We start from the raw sequence: 17489 nt of genomic DNA on the forward strand, positions 1-17489 counted from the left end.
ACGCATCTGATTGTATCAGTGTATTCAATTCAATTGATTGTTCAATGAAATAGAGTTTCAATTCTCTAGAACTCTCCTCTGTTTTTCCAATAATCATCTCCTCAGTAACGTTTGCATTTCTTTTCTGATTTTTGTAATAGAAGACTGTTATGAATCTTTGTTTGAAAGGTACAAAACATTTCTCTAGTGTGGATGAAGTCATGTCTCATTCTCTCGTGACTCACGTTTACACTATTAATTAATTATGTACACTTCTGCTTGAAGGCTAATTGCATAAAGAAGAATGGAGTCTATTTTGGAGCATCGCGAAGGAGGCCCTTCATGTTGCGAGGTCGGGGTTGTCATTAGTAAAATCTATAAATAAGGCAAAACGACACAAGTGATCAATGACTTTCAAATGGCACAACTTAGAAGGTAGAATGATTAAGATCAATCATTGTACACTCTTGGTGTGATAGTCACTTCACAAGTATAAGTGTTTGTGGGGTATGGGGGGTAAGGACCAAGATTCAAGTCTTTAGGAGGGAGCTTCACACATATATATACTTAGATTAAGTTAGAATAGAATTTCTATCTTGTATTAAAAAAAAAAATGATTAAGATCCATATAGCTTAGTAGAAAATAAAGATTTTAAAAATAACACACATATATACACTTAGATTAAACTAGAATAAAATTTCTATTTTGTATTAAAAAAAAATGATTAAGATCCATACAGCTTGGCAGAAAATAAATAATTTAAAAATAATAATAATTATGATAGTGTACATTTTTAAACGAAATATATATTGTGGCTAATTAAAAGTGTAAGACTATTTATAGATCATTAATCACACTATGCAATTACATAAGGAAAGCCATGATACCAAGAAATTGCTTCCTTATAACAAAGACAAATCCTACATTTCTACGGCCTTGTTAGTAATCCAACCAAAATAAGTATTCTAAAATGTCCTAAGATATTACAACCTAATAATACCTACACCAAATCATCATGCTATGAGTTTATAAACATTCACAAGCCTTGGGAATGCCTATCAAAACTCTTTTAGCTAACTTTCAGGGTTTAAAAACCATGAGTATGTGCCCATTGCCTAAGTTGTATATAGGCCTCCTGAAGAAGCAGGAGTGTGTATATATATATATATGTATATGTATATATATATTTTGGGGTGCCTCTACAAAGAATTTTATGGATCACTTCATCAAACTTCTAAAGAAATATGAAAAATCTTGGTCGCTTCTGATTTCAAAAATATAATTAAAACACGAACTTCAATAAACAAATTACTGAAGTAAATATTAGTTAAGCTTTATGAGGTCATGTTAGATGCATGCAGTTCAACAATTTAACTAATTTCCTAGTTTCCTTTTGGTGCAGGAATATATATGGTTTCATCTCTTTTTTAGGTTGTGTTGCCAGACAACATGAAAATATATATAGATATATATATATATATAGGGATAAGTAAATGATACCCTATCGAGATCTGTGTGAATTAGAGCAACATAGTCATTGCATGCTATACAATTTCCCAGAGCAGAAAATCTTTCATCTATGCGCTGAAAAACAACTTGATCTGGTAGACTATTTCTCAAATGCTGAAGTTCTGCAATTCATTAACGTGTTAGTAAAGTAAATTAAACATGCAAGATTAATTAGTATGCATCACTACTGCTAATGTATCTCTGAAGTTTTGCAGGAGAGTACAGTACAACTAATGCAAAATAAGTTTTAATTGATTCCCATTAATTATTAATGTAAAAGAATAAAAATTTTTGTATTATTAAATTTAGAATACACAAATACTTTATTCCACATGAATGTGGAAAATTAAACACACCAAGTCTTAATCACCTTATTAAGAATTGCATGCTTATGGCCCTATTATTAAAAAAAAAAAATGTAATTAAGTTAAAAATAATTAAATATATCTTTCAGCCAAATCCAAGTGCAGAAGAATTTGTGGTGTACAAGAATAAGCAAACCAATCAAATAAGTTAAAAATAAATAGTCCAGAAAATATATTTGACCTTTATAACAATTAAATATTACTTGAATTTATTTTAAATATATTTTAACAAGTTCTAAGCCCACTATAGCAAATAAGGAAGAAGTTGGTTTGAGGGCTTGAACATCAATTTGTAGATGTTCTTTAAGGCCACTAATGAAGCAACCCACTTGTTGTGCCAGTGGTAATTTTCCTACTCTGCTAAGCAATCTTTCAAATTGGCTTTGATACTCTCTCATAGATCCCATTTGCTTAAGCTTTGTTAGATCACCAAAGAAGTCATCAAACTCTATTGGGCCATAACGTGTGTACAAGTCTTCTTTGAGGAGAGGCCAAGTGATCACTCTCTCTTCTTCCTTTAGTAATTGATACCATAATTGTGCTTCCCCTCCAAATGGTAGGCAGCCAATGAAATTTTTTCTTCCTCAACAATATTTTGGAATTCAAAAAATTGCCCTGTATGGCATATCCAACTAGTTGAATCTTCATTTCCGTTGAAGCGTGGGAAATCTAGTTTTGTCACCCTTGGAGATACAGCACTATGTGGGCCGGATGGTCCATAGTTGAATCTACCTGAAGATCTTTCCACCCCACCATGCTTGTGAGAACTCTCACTGCTATGATTACTCAAAAGGTTGTCAAAACGAGTATGCATTGCAACAAGTATTCCTTGTATCTCCTTCATCATCTTCTATTGTTCCGAAACCATGGAAGTCAAGTTGTTAACCTCACCTTCCAATTTGTCTACACGATCCTCAGCCATAACCTGCTCTGATACCAATTTGATACGACCCCCTCCACGGCCTCGTGCAGATCCTCTTTTCCCTCGAGGGGCTATGGTTAGATCTAAGGATTTTTAGAAATAAAACAGTAGATAAGAGGAAATTTATGGTTATACTTCAAGGGCTAACCGAGACCTCCTTAACAAGCAAAACTTGATTTTTACTAAAATATTCTCATACCTCTTTATCAATCATAATAGGCCTATATAACTGAACGTAAAAACAAATCTAACACCTAAACGATAGAAACAATTCCTACAACCTAGCCTACTAATCTGATAAGGATAAAGGCAATTGTTATCCCAATAAATAACAAATACTTGAAATATTAGATAACAATCAATAGCTAAGATAAAGATAAACTCCTAAGCAAATTCAAAAGCAAGAACCAAATCTGATATGGCAGCTGGTACGTAACAGGGAACCTATAGAAGTTCTCGGAACCACCAATGGCAACCAAACAGTAAGCATTGGTGAGCTTTGAAAACACGCCCACATCAGACAGTTCTCAAATTGAGTTCCTGTATGTATGTAATCTTTTTCACAATTTGAATTTTTTTTTTTTTTTTTAAAAAATCACAATAATAATACATATTATATAAGCAAAAAAGACTTATTGGTGATTGGCAAGGCTGAGGTTAACGAATATGTACAGCTGCTGCAAAAAAAAAAAAAAAAAAAAAAAAACGTAGCAAATATGAAATATTCAGAAATCAATTGAAACTTAAAACCAATAATAATCAAAATCATATAGAACTTGAACTAAAAGGGAGAGAAGGAACCAGTGCAGAATGAATCCTTCCCTCTTCGTCTGGTCTTTATCTTTCTCCGGCCTTAGGTTTTTCTAAGTTTTCAGTTCTATTTTTTTGCTTTTGTTTTTTAGAGTTTTCAGAAATTTATAGGTTTTAGGCTTGAATTCTCCAACCCAAGTCGGTCACGGTCGCGACTTGACCGAATAAAACTTCGAGTCCGGCTGGCGAAAATGGGTAATTACCCATAAAACCCCAACTATTTAGTTAGTAGGGTCAGTTTGGAAACATTTTCGCAAACTAGCAACTCGAGCCTCAGAGGCTCGATTTTGGGCCCCTAAATCGAGTCTCTAAGGCTCGGTTTACGTCCTTTGACATGGCAAAAAAGACGTTGGAGTACACGTGGAAATCGAGTGTCTAAAACTCGATTTCCACGTGGACTACACATGGAAATCGACTGTCTAAGACTCGATTTCCAAAATGGAAATCGAGTCTCAGGCACTCGATTTCTAATAGGCGTTTTTTGAATTTAACGCTCTCCAATCTCAATCTCACTCTCCCTCATCAGTCAAACCCCCTCTCTGTCTCCGACCCACTCTCCCTCTCCTTCTCTCACTCACCCTCTCCTTCTCTCACTCTCTCAGCGTCACCGTCGCCGACGCCGACCCACTCACCCACTGACCCTCTCAGCCTCACCGGTCCTCTGAAACCCCTCTCTCAGTCTCCGACCCACTCTCACTCACCCTCTCCTTCTCTCACTCTCTCAGCGTCACCGTCGCCGACGCCGACGCCGGCCCCAACCCACTCACCCTCTCAGCCTCACCGCTCAGTCACCCTCTCACTCTCTCGCTCACCGACCCACTGTCGCACGTCCCTGTCCGCTGTAACTCAGTCTCCACCATCTGAAAGAAAAAGAAGAAAAAAAGGTGAGTCCCCTATGCATTTTGCAATGTAATCAGTTCGTTTTTTTTTTTGTTTTTTTTTTCTATTTTGGTTTCTGTACTGAATTTGTTATAGAGGTAAAATATTCTGGTTATATCCAGCACGCACAGAAATTTATTGGGTGGAGAATCAAAACACCATATTGAAGTATAAAAATGTCACCAAAGCTCAGTCATATATAAAGAAAACAACTCGAATGCCTACCATGGTTCTTTCTCAGTGTTTATTTATATGTTTCGGCTATGTATAAGTCATTGCCAAGTGATGAAATGTGATTAGAAAATTTGATTTTTTTTTTCCCCTGTAAGGAGATGGTTTTCTTACTGGTTTATTTTATTTTTGTTGGCCTCATTTAAACCAGATATCAAATTCTAGTATGTAGGGAAGTATATTTTGTGCTCAAGCAAATTCTCACACATGGATACACTTTCGAGAAAGGCCTACAGAAGGAACTCCTTCATTTCAGTGTGGCAGAAACGTGACCATTATAAGTTTATAACTTATGCAACCTTCTATCCTTAGTACGGATGGCTTGAAATTATAGTTGCTAATTATAAGGCGTTGGTGTTACAGGTTTAAAAGTTTGAATCTAGATGCAAGTAGACTTTTTGTCTTAGTGATGTGTTTCTTGTCAATGAAGATGGCGACAATTTGATAAGTACTTCCTATTTGTTGCAATCCGTAGTTGCCCATTGTGAAAAGGACACCATAAAGAGTGGATAGGAGAAGATAGGACAAGTCCAAAAATGACTTGATATAGGCACTTATATGTTAATTCTTCTATAGGTAACTCTGTCCTTTCTTCTTCTGCCATTTTTTTTGCCTTTCATTTGCTGCATTTGTATCTTGTTCCATAGTCAATAATTATTGTTTTCCACCTATTAATGTCCTAGGAATATTTTTCTCTCTTTCTGTCTAGAGATTTCCACTTCTCACCACCCTCCTTTGCTACCTACAATTCATTGTAAGTCAAACAAGAAGATTAGAACAACCTGTCCAAAGTTTAATCACCTAACAAAAAATAAAAAATAAAGAGCAAGGGCAGTAATTAATAAATACTTGTACCTCTTTACCACCCTTCGAATCGGGATTTTCTTCTTTATAAGTCTTCCTAAAGTCATCCCTGACACAGAAATTGAAAACATTTCAGCACACACACACGCGGAAAGATAATCCAAACGTGCAAGAGAGGGACTGAGAGATAGTATACATGAAGAGAAAGAAGGCAGTTTGTGGGCGCTTGGGGGCATTTGGATCCTTAGACTTCTTGTCAGTTTTTGCTTTCTTTGCCTTCGGCGCTGTTGAACTTGATTTCTTCCTGCCAAACAAAAAAAAAAAAACAGTGTTATACCCAGAAAAGATTGCATTGACAGAGAAAGGGAAGAGAAGAAGAGTACCTGTCTGTAGTAGTAGTAGTAGGCTTCTTCTTGGGGGGGTCACTGGGCTTCTCCACAATCTTCTCCACAATTAGTGGCTTACCACTACAGTCTCTCCCATCTTTGGTATGGGGCCATTTCCTACTCGCAAGTCCTGCATTCTCATATATATATGCTGTTAGAACAGATAATTATGATGCTTGTGCACTTAAAAACATTTTTGGAGGCCTTATGTATTTTTCATCTGGCAACCTTATTCTGTCTCTGTGTAGTCCGGATAACGCATTTTAGTCTTGCCGTAGTCCTTTCCCCTAAGTGCTGGCACTGTAATCCCAAACATGGTGCTCATAGTTAGTATTTAGCACTAAAAAGCGTCCCATATATTAACATATTTGATTCTTAACAAATTAAGATTACCCAATGGTCCACAATCATATGACTGTGAGATACAAAGCAAAGCAAAGCAAAGCAATATGCTATAGTTAAATCCATTGAAATCAACCTAAGTTACCTACAGCATAAATAGTGTAAATATCGACTACCATATAAAGCAAGATACTTGAAATAGTTAAAACTTAATTTGTAATTTATGATTTTATACTCTATTGATAGACAAAAATTCAATTCAAACTATGTTTGAATTAGTGCATGTATGAACAGATTAGGCTCATTCTCTTGTTGTTTCTTTTACTTTAAAGCCAGTATACACACAAACATGTGAGGAGTATTTTGGTTTAATCATTCTCATGAAAAGGATTTAGTAGATATATGTTGGAAACTTTCATACCGAAAAAAAAAAATTAAATAAATAACTACCAAAATACCGGTTTAGTAAGCTAATTCCCGGTGAAGTCCTCCCTTCAAAGTTCTAAGAAATTTGCTATGATTCTGCAATTATGAACAAGCAACCATAGTCGTCATTTCATTATGGCTGCTCTAAGTCATACCTATATATTTAAGCATATTGTGTGTTCAATTTTGAAACTAACTGCTTATCATTCTTCTTCAGTATGGCTGCTGCAAATGCTGGACGCATTGACTATACACAGCCTGGACCCATTGACGACTCGGTGTTGACACAGCAGGCGACGCATCGGTCCGAAGCTATTTGGAATGGGCGGGTAAAACACTCAACTAAAACAGTAACTTGTGCACATGCATTTAATCCATACAATGTACACGTATTTGCATATACTATATTAATCCATGATTTTGTTATGTGCAGGATCCAGGGTCCATTACTTGCCGTAGTCGTAGTTCAGAGTTCTCCAAGCAACCTCCAATGGTGGACGACCGAGTGAGGAACATCATCACCACAGTTGGTTTGGAGGGACTCCTGTGGGTCCCAGGTAGAGAGATTGACAATGGCCTGATAACGGCCTTAGTGGAGCGATGGCGGCCCGAGACTCACACCTTTCACATGCCACATGGTGAGGTGACCATCACATTGCAGGATGTGGAGGTTCTTCTCGGGCTTCCTGTTGATGGTGACGCTATATCAGGGAGCACACAAAAAACTTGGGTGAATGTGTGCCGGGACTTCCTTGGTTTTCAACTTGTAACTCAAAATAACCATAAGCAACTTGATGGGCAGAGGATTCTCATCAACCGCCTTTTGGAGGAAGTTGCTAACCCATTGCCGCCTGATGCTGAAGAGGATCAGCTGCATAAGTACGCACGATGCTACATCCTACCGCTATTGGGGGACACAATATTCATGGACAAATCCGGCGATAGGGTGCATCTAATGTGGGTGCAGCAGTTGGAAAACCTTCACAATCCACGGAGGTACAGTTGGGGAAGTGCTTGCCTTGCATGGTTGTATCGAGAGCTATGCAGGGCAAGCGAGGACACCAGTCAGATTGGTGGGTGCTTGCTGTTGCTCCAGTACTGGGCATGGGCCAGGTTCCCCTATTTGTGCCCGACAGTTGAGCGAGGCCCGCCAGTGGGTGCTTACGGTCCTTCAGTACGTGGTCCACTATCCCTGAAGTAAGTCTCTACCTCATACTGCTATAACATACTGTCTTCACCAAAGCACGAGTCTTATATTATGTTTTGAGTTCTTTTTCTATTTGGTTCTAACTTCTTCTTGAGGAATTTTATTTGCTATTTGAAGTCGTAGTCTCTTTAGGTTTTTTATAAAGGTTTTATTGTAATCAGTAACACTCATAGAGAGAGTCTTTAGGTTATTTATAAAGAATGTAAAAGACACTACATATAATGAGTAAGAGGTGAATCAGCATAAATGCTTTAATTTTATTATATATGTATAATTATTATATGAATTATAGTATTATATAAATTTTCAAAATGTCTGCACATTATGATGCACAATACCAAAAAAAGAATATAATAATAATAATTGATTCCCAATATGATTCTATATTTGACAACTACAATGCATTACACACACACACAAATGCATCTATATGTGGAAATTTGTTTTACCATCTTTATTTGCATATTTCCACTAGGATTGAGCCTGTCAACAATGCAGCCACAATCCCACCAATGATTTGTCTATTCAAGATGAAAGCCATTTCAAACAATATAAATCTAAATATTCCTTTTCAGTTTCGAACTTGGGGATTGTGCCTATAAGAAGCAAGAGAAGATATCGAAAAAACGTAATGATTAAAAGAAGTAGAGAAAACTCAGTTGGAAGGCCAATCAAAAAGGAATATAATATGTTACTTATATAGTTGGATGTTTTCATGTAAAGAGAGTTAGCATTATGACTGAGAATATAAAGTTCAACAGAAACCCCTAGAACAAAGAAATATATAATTGAGAATATATATAAGACTCGATTTCCATTTATGGAAACCGAGTATAAGATACTCGAGTTCCACTGGGAATTTTTTTTTTCTTTTTTGGCCGCAGGTCACCAGAATTATTTATCACATTAATTACGTTTTTTAGTTCTCAAATTGGGGTAAAAAAAAAAAGGAAAAAACAAATCCCAGTAGAACTCGAGTATTTTAGACTCGATTTCCATTTATGGAAACCGAGTATAACATAGTCGAGTTCCACTGGGAATTTTTTTTTTTTCTTTTTTGGCCGCAGGTGACCAGAATTATTTACCACATTGAATTACGTTTTTTAGTTCTCAAATTGGGGTAAAAAGAAAAAGGAAAAAAAAATCCCAATAGAACTCGAGTATTTTATACTCGGTTTCCATAAATAGAAATCGAGTCTTAGATACTTGAGTTCTACTGGGATTTTTTTTTTTTTTTGCCACAGGTGCATGGACCAGAATTAGTTTTCTCCCCTGCAGCAAATTTTCCAGGGTCCAGAACACATCAAACAACTACATACGTATGATAGGCGAAGGGAGCATACATTAAAGTTTTACAACCAAATTAAAACAGTAACTATTCAATAAAATGATTGTTGGACAAAAGTCTTAGCACACAATGGCAGTTCAATACTAGAAGGGCCTTGTGGTTGAACTTGCCAAAGTAATATCATTGTTCGTATTATAGGAAAAAGCTGCATCACGCAACTAATGTAACGAGTAAAATGGATAGCAAAGAGTTCAATTATTCGTAATTTACAACAATAAACAAAATAACAACTAAGTTAATACAACATAGTCTACATATTCGCCTAGCGGATATAACATATTATACATAGTCACCTAACACTTGTCCATACTGATACAACATACTCTACATAATCACCTAGCTTGTCCATACAGAAGATAACGACAAGTCCCACGTACAATGTCACTTACGAAAATAAAGTCTCCGCTTGCCTGACAAACATGAAATACGGTTATTAGTTTCCAAATGCAAAGAACAAAAACCAAATGACATTCTGAGTATATTATATAAAAACAGTGACGGCACTTGCCTAGTTCATAGCACTACCACTTGTCGAAGCCCCATGGGAATTGGGACAACATCTACGGTTATGCCCCTCTTGATGACACACTGTACATCGTTGCCTCGGTTGAATCTCCCTCAACTCCGGATCTTCCCTCCGGCTTCCCCGTTCTCGCCGTACCCCATCCATTTCATTCCTTATTCTTGACATCGTAGGACGACCTTTGGCCCGCAACAATCGTGGGTCAGGCACCCACCGTGGTCCGCGAACGTCTCTCCATAATGACTCTGACTTTGGCACCACAAAATTATGTGAATATGTGAGAATGGCGTTGTTCAGACTGTAACATGGGTCAATATAGCTGGGCGCATCGAGATGCAGAGCTTTAAGAACTTTAATTGCATGCGAACAAGGGATCTTCAAGTTTTGCCACTTTCCACAACCACAGGTTCTATCAAATATGCGCACATCATGACTGTGATTTCCCCCTCCAGCTCTATGGTCGTTATACGGGGTAACCACTTGATATATACCCTCTGCATGATTATAATTCCTCAGAGTGTGTCCTGCAATTTTCTGCTCATTTTTGTTATAGATCTCCATTGCATAATCACTCCACACCTTACCTCGAGAGAGATCAGAAGTAATTTGTTTATGTCGATCGTGGAAATATGCAACAAGTTTAAAATAAGTGAACTCAACCATTGCAGCAATGGGCAAACCGCGGGCACCTTTAAGAACCCCATTAAAGCACTCAGAGATATTGGTTGTCATTGCCCCGTAACGTCTTCCACCATCATGTGACTGGGTCCATTTGTCTACATCCTCACTCATTAGATATGTGTATGGCATATAACGTATAATCCGGCGATCAGTAGGGTCTACACCCCTCAGTAAATTAATCTCGGCCTCCTTAATGGTTTGCATTATGGACACAAATTTAGCATCATGAGTCGCATATCCAGCTTTCAAGGCCAATGCCTTTAGAGTCGGGTTATTAAAATGTGTGTTGAAGTTGCTAGCAACATGTCGAAGGCAATATCGATGATATACCCGTTCTCTTCTGTCTTGCCCTCTAGGCCACTCTCGAATGGCGCATTTGATACCTTTATGTCGGTCAGAAATAATGCAAATGTCCTTATTTTCAATAACACGCTCTATTGAAGTCCTGAGACACTCTAAAAACCACCCCCAACTAGCCCCTGACTCCTTGTCCACAACAGCAAAGGCGATAGGCAAAACCTTTTGATTAGCATCGGTTGCCATTGCAATCATCAATACCCCTTTGTATTTACCATATAAATGAGTTCCATCAATACTGATCACTGGCCTGCAATACTGGAATGCAGCAATGCATGGAGCGAATGCCCAATATACATAGCGCAGTAACGTAGTACCTTCTAATGGCTTAGGTATGGTGTGATAGCTATACTGGGTACCCGAATCCTGATCCAAGTATGCCAACAACTTTCGCAACCTTTGGTAAGACTCCTCCCAATCCCCAAAAATCTTAGCAATTGCCTTTTGTTTTGCGTCCCATACTTTATAGTAAGAAAGCTCATGATCATACTTAGTACGGATGATCTCCCAAAGCTCATCAACAGTAGCAGTGTGCTTTTTTCGCAATCTTCCCACAATTTCTGATGCAACAAAATTAGAATCCATCATTCTACCATCTCTTCGCAGCCCAAAGGGTATACAACTGTGTGGACCCACATAAGACGTGACCATCCACAAACCATTGAATTTAGGCTTCATGTATGCCCCAACGTACCACTTGCAAATGTCGTCAATGCATGCGGCGCACAATTCAGTTGTGCTCGACCTTTGGATGGAGAAATTTCTATTATCCTTTGCTGCGTATATTATCAATGCACGCTTCACCGCAGCTTTATTTGCAAAAGTCAACCCTTTACAAAAATGCATCCCATCTTGCCAAGTACAAAGATATGGTATCTAAAGACGTGAAGGATCAACCATATTTTCCCAAGTATTTGCGTAGAATGAGTCCGCAGGAGGTCTGTAGCCAGTGGTCGTATCTGTATCATGCTGGACACCAATATCATCATCATCTGCATCACCTTCATCATGGTACTCCATATTTTCCTCTTCAAAATTAGGAACGACTTCATGCTCATCCACATCGTTCTCAAAGTCACCTCGCTCAATCCTCTCTTCATACTGATCCATATCATCATTATTTTCACCATCATTCACAGCATGATCTTCGTCTTCGTCTTCGTCTTCGTCTTCCTCCTCTAAATGTGTCTCTTGAGAGTAGAGGGTTCCACCAGTATTCGCAACATATTCTTGAGATGAGAGCGTATAACCTCCCATTGTAGTGCATCCATCATCTAGGGTTGTAAATTGTAAAGCCGTAGATGTTTCTTGCACCACCTCAGTACTGTTGTCTACACTCGCCTCCAAACTTACATACAACTCAGTAGCATTTACTTGGGGCATTTTCTGGATCCTACTAAACATCATCTTTACATGTTTATCTTCTTTAATCGCCATATACCCATAATTTATCCGTTCATGAAGAACTTCTTGTGGGCAACGATAAATAATCTTGATGTCATACCAAGCAGGGTTCAATTTCAATTCGTCCATTATTTTCCTCTTCAAATCAGTCAACGTCTTCAACTTACGACGTAACATCATGTAGTAGCATTCGATACCCTCCCCTCTAAATGGGAATCCGTCAATCCCTTCAGGATTGTAAAGGTGTCCACCGAAGTATACATTTATGTCAATATTCTTCAAAGATTGTGCACCTATTAGAGAGCCAACTAAATTTATGTTAGTGACATATTTGATCTCTTTCATTTCACATCAATTACAAAAACTTTTCTATCTACTCAAAGTACAAGAATCACAACTTCTAAAAGTGTAACAATTGCATATACTCACCCCACATCACATACAAACACACTCAATCATTATAATTTCATACTCAAACAAATAAAAAAACTGAAGACAAAACTCACCCCCATTACAAAATTGAAACTCAGCTCTAACAAAAATATAAATAAAAATATCAAACCAAACAACAAAAGTCATGAGGATGTGCAAATGAATGAGTGCAATTATGTAACATCATCATTCAAGTCATTTTAAATTAATGCCATACCCTATTACACTACTATTGATGAAATAACATAGAGCAGGGTTCATCAGACAAAAAAAGAAAAAAAAAAAACACTAATGTGAATATAATCATGATCAATCAAATTAGACATATCATCTAATTTAATATATAAATATAAATATATTTATATATTTAGCCTATTTATACAACTATATAATTAAATATTTATATAAATATATTTATATTTAGCCTATTTATACAACTATATAATTAAATATTTATATATTTATATAAATATATTTATATAAGTATTTATATATATAGTTGTATAAATATAAAAATATAATTATATTTATATAAATATTTAATTATATAGTTGTATAAATAGGCTAAATATAAATATATTTATATAAATATTTAATTATATAGTTGTATAAATATAAATATAAATATATATACGTATTTTTTATAAGGAAACAAATATACATATTTTAATACAAACAAATATCTTATCAGGAAACAAATATATTTGCCTAATACAAACAAATATTTTATTAGGAAATGGCATATACACTAAAACAATGCAAGCAACACTTTTTAAAGCAGCTATATACACTAAACAACTAATTAGAGAGTGAGGAGACCCTTACTTGACATAATGATGTGCAAATGTACTGCTGAGATTGAGAGTGAGAGGAGCAATGTTTTGCTGCTAAATATGTATGAGAGTTTGAGTCTCTGTGAGAGTTCTTAAGAGAGGTTCTGTGATTGAAGTTGCTGAAGGTGAGAGTTGTTGAGGCAAGTTGTTCTTCATGTGAGAGAGTTGTGTTTAGTCAAAATATTCTCTGCATCTGAGAGTAGTGTGAGAGTTTTTTTAGGTTCAACATACTGAGAGAAGTTTTTGGTGCTTGTGCTAGTGCTAGTTTAACATATTTTTTGAATGTGTCTCAAAACAGACAAATTATATTCACATGTCCTTCAGCAACGTACTCATCTTACCTGCTGGAGGAAGCAACAAAGACTGTTGACTAGCAAAAGCACCAAAATAGACTAATAGACTAGCACAAGCAACAGACAAAACATGTCATTCAACACAAGCTTTAATAATAGCACAGAGCACGTATTCAGCTAATAGACTAGAGCACAGAGCACGTATTCTAGCACAGACAGCAAAGACACTTGATAAGACTAGACAGGAGGGGAAATAATGGTTTGAAACTCGAGTCTCTAAGACTCGGTTTCAAAAGGTAAACCGAGTCTCAAAGACTCGAGTTCAACACGCGTATCTTTTTGGTTAAAACTCGAGTCTTTGAGACTCGGTTTACCTTTTTACGTAAACCGAGTTTCAAAGACTCGAGTTTAGGTCGCGCCTATGTGGAACTCGAGACTTAAAAACTCGAGTTCCACGTACACTCCTGCCACGTCAAGGCCATGTCAAACCACATAAACCGAGCCTCAGAGGCTCGATTTAGGGGCCCAAAATCGAGCCTCTGAGGCTCGAGTTGCTAGTTTGCGAAAATGTTTCCAAACTGACCCTACTAACTAAATAGTTGGGGTTTTATGGGTAATTACCCATTTTCGCCAGTCCGGCTCCTCTCCGGTTTTAGTTTTACTGACTCTTGTTTTTTCCTGATTTTAAACAGATAAGTGACACGTGGCATTTACAAAATCTAATGTTAAAATATAAGGCCATATCACAACATGATTTATTTCTGTTTTACCCCCTCTCTTCAGCAATAAATCCACCGTTCACACCCCACTGCAGTTGGCAGTAAGGACCCGTCAAAAATCATAAGCATAAACAGAGCCTCAAGCCTTAAGAGAGTGAGAGAACCCATAAGAAAAAAAATAAAAATAAAGAAAAAATAAAGAAACAAAAGGAAGAAAATCCATTTAATTTCAATTAAAACAAGACCCATGACAAAAACCCACTGTAGAATTGGCAAGAGAGAGTATCAAACTACCAAGTTCGAAATCAACCAAATCCCAAATTTTCTGTTGAACTTTTTTTTTTTTTTTTTTTTTTTAAATTCGGAATTTAAAGTTGAATTCAGCTGGGCTTTAAAAAAGAATAGGTCAGGGTCAAGGTGAGGTTGTGCAAATTTTTATGGCAAGGAATGACAACTATATATATATATATATATATATATATATGAGATAGGTTCAAGTTTACACCTAGCGTAACTCTACAAAAATTACACTTTTTTTAGATTGTAAATTTCTAAAAGATTTAACGATTAAAAAAAACATCATTAGATATGATTGCTTCCACTTTATTACCTAATTAATACTAGCATTCTCTCTCTTTTTCTCTCTCTTTCTCTCCTTATTTGTTGCTTTCCAAGAGATAATATTTTGTTCAACAACCTAAACAAAAAATCTAATTTTCTGGTTAGACTGCGTTGAAGTAGCAAATAAATATGGGGTTATGATAAGTTGGGTATTGGGTGTTTGAGGAAACTCATGAATCACCCATTTCTGAATTTTTTTTTTTTTTTTTTTGGGTGTTTGTGTCTGTGTAAAGGGTATTTCTGTTGGACTGTGAAATGGACTCTGGATTTTAATTTATTTATGTTATTTAAATCAGTTTGCACTTGTGGGTAATTTTAAGGTTGCTCTAGCAAAGTTTTGAACAATTGTCGATTGTCACTTTAGTTTATTCACAAATAAATTCAGTTTTTTTTTTTTTTTTTTAAGTTATCTGATGAGAAAAAGTTATCTGATAATAAAAAAAAAAAAAAAAAAAAAAAAAAAAAAAAGTTGTCTGCTGCCTTAACGCAGTCTAACAAAAAAAAATTAGATTTTTTGTTTAGGTTGCATTGAACAAAATATTATCTCTTGAAAAGCAATAAATAAAGAGAGAGAGAGAGATAAAGAGAGAGAAGGCTAGTAGTATTAATTAGGTAATAAGGTGGAAGCAACCATATTTAATGATGTTTTTTTTAATCGTTAGATCTTTTAGAAATCTATGGTTTAAAAAATGTGTAACTTTTGTAGAGTTATACTAAATGTAACTTGAACCCATATATATATATATATATATATTTTTTTTTTTTTTTAAGGCGGAAATACTATTTTCATTCTTATATCTTCAACTCATTTCTACTTTGGTCCCTACTTTTTTTTTTACCGCTTTTAGTTCCCAAAATAAAAAACCGAAACCAACCCATATAAATACCAAAACCCACTTAAAGCACTTAAAACCCACTTAGACACCCATAAATTCTTTTGAAACCAACACATACCCATGAATGCACACATAGCACACATAACTCTTCGTTTTGATCTGAGAAATTAGAGAGAGAGAGAGAGAGAGAGAGAGAGAGAGAGAGAGAGAGAGAGAGAGAGAGAGAGAGAGAGATGGTGGTGGCCAGCATTTTCATGACGAAGCAAGGAGGCTCCACCACGTCGACCATGCCATTACTGCTCTTCAATTTTGCTCTCTTCGATTTCTTCTCTGCCGAGTCCTTCAGACACAGCTCTTTGTTTTGATTTAGAGGTAAGCGAAATGGGTTGATGCTGGGTTGAATTTTCTGGTTTGGTTTTGAAATTTTTGGGCTTTGAGATTTGATGATTGATGTGTTCTTTGGTTTACTTTTCTTGTGAGTATTCTAAATCTTTTGGGTTTATTGGGAATGGGTTTAATTGCGGGTTGTTGGTGGTTGTTAACAGAGAAAGGTAGTGGCTTTGTGGTTGGCTAGTTCTAGTGATTGGTGGGGTCAGATTTGGTTTGTGTTTGGATTTGGGTTTTTTGGGTTTTCTGAAGACAAATTGTGGGTTTTTTGAAGATGGATTACTGGGTTTATGTTTGTATTCTTGTTGATGTTTGGGTTTGTGTTTGGTTGACAAGGAAGATCTATTGCTAGGTTTGTGTTTGTATTCTTGCTGATGTTTAGGTTTGTGTTTGTTGTTTTTGTGTTTGGTTGACAAGGAAGATCTGTTGTTAGGTTTGTGTTTGTGTTCTTGTTGGAAATTAGTTTGTGTTTGTGTTTTTGTGTTTGGTTGACAAGAAAGAGCAAGAAAATGCTTGAAAATCTGGGCATGTGATCTTATGTTTAAATTTGGATTTGTGTTCTTTAGAATTCTTGTTGAAGATGAACTCAAATCTAAATTCATGTATTTTTTTGGATTTTAATTTTGTTTTTTCCTTTTCATTTTGTAAAAATTGATAAATTAATTTTCTTTTTTAAAATGGGAGGTTGTCGTGGCATTTTTTTTATTATTTTATTAGCCACATCAATATTTATTGTGCAAACAGTGCACTCTATTTGCCACATAGGATATTTCCGTTAAGTGAGTAACGATAGGAATCAAAATGGAACGATTTTTGATTTTAGGGACAAAAAGCGGTAAAAAAAAAGTATGGACCAAAGTGGGAATGGGGTGAAAATGTAGGTATTTCCATCAATATTAATGTTATCTTTAAACAACATCCCTATTTACTGTTTTATCCTATGTTTTAAAAACTGGACTGATCGGCCGGTCTGACCAGTTGAACCAAGAACCAGATGCCAGTCCAATCCAAAAAAAGGCCTAAAACCGGTGAAAACCGAGAACTGGAGGCAAATCCAGTTTTTAAAACCATTGTTTTATCAAAACTAATATAAAAATTTTATGCTACGTATGGGTTAAGTTTGAAAATTGTAAATTTATTCACTTGGTTGGGGATTTAGTGTTAGACTGACAAGAAAGAGCTTTGGAAATTGGT

General features: G+C 36.0%; 3 protein-coding genes across 3 annotated transcripts; 1 reads left to right on the forward strand and 2 right to left on the reverse strand.

Annotated features, from left to right (window-relative positions):
- Positions 1–5375: 5375 nt before the first annotated feature.
- On the reverse strand, positions 5376–6211 carry LOC115990497 (high mobility group B protein 3-like). The gene is made up of 5 exons (XM_031114324.1): positions 6145–6211; positions 5884–6037; positions 5697–5804; positions 5552–5609; positions 5376–5438 (listed from the first exon to the last, which is right to left on the reverse strand). Exons 1-5 carry the CDS (start codon positions 6209–6211, stop codon positions 5376–5378), a joined length of 450 nt encoding a protein of 149 aa, XP_030970184.1.
- A 661-nt stretch (positions 6212–6872) lies between these two features.
- LOC115990498 (serine/threonine-protein phosphatase 7 long form homolog) lies at positions 6873–7855 on the forward strand. Its single transcript, XM_031114325.1, has 2 exons — positions 6873–6983; positions 7088–7855. Exons 1-2 carry the CDS (start codon positions 6873–6875, stop codon positions 7853–7855), a joined length of 879 nt encoding a protein of 292 aa, XP_030970185.1.
- Positions 7856–9391: 1536 nt separating this feature from the next.
- Positions 9392–12207, reverse strand: LOC115990499. The gene is made up of 4 exons (XM_031114326.1): positions 11786–12207; positions 11261–11392; positions 9718–11167; positions 9392–9619 (listed from the first exon to the last, which is right to left on the reverse strand). Exons 1-3 carry the CDS (start codon positions 12205–12207, stop codon positions 9718–9720), a joined length of 2004 nt encoding a protein of 667 aa, XP_030970186.1. The 3' UTR covers positions 9392–9619.
- Positions 12208–17489: the final 5282 nt, after the last annotated feature.

This window comes from Quercus lobata, chromosome 5, assembly GCF_001633185.2.
Source record: "Quercus lobata isolate SW786 chromosome 5, ValleyOak3.0 Primary Assembly, whole genome shotgun sequence".
NCBI lineage: Eukaryota > Viridiplantae > Streptophyta > Magnoliopsida > Fagales > Fagaceae > Quercus > Quercus lobata.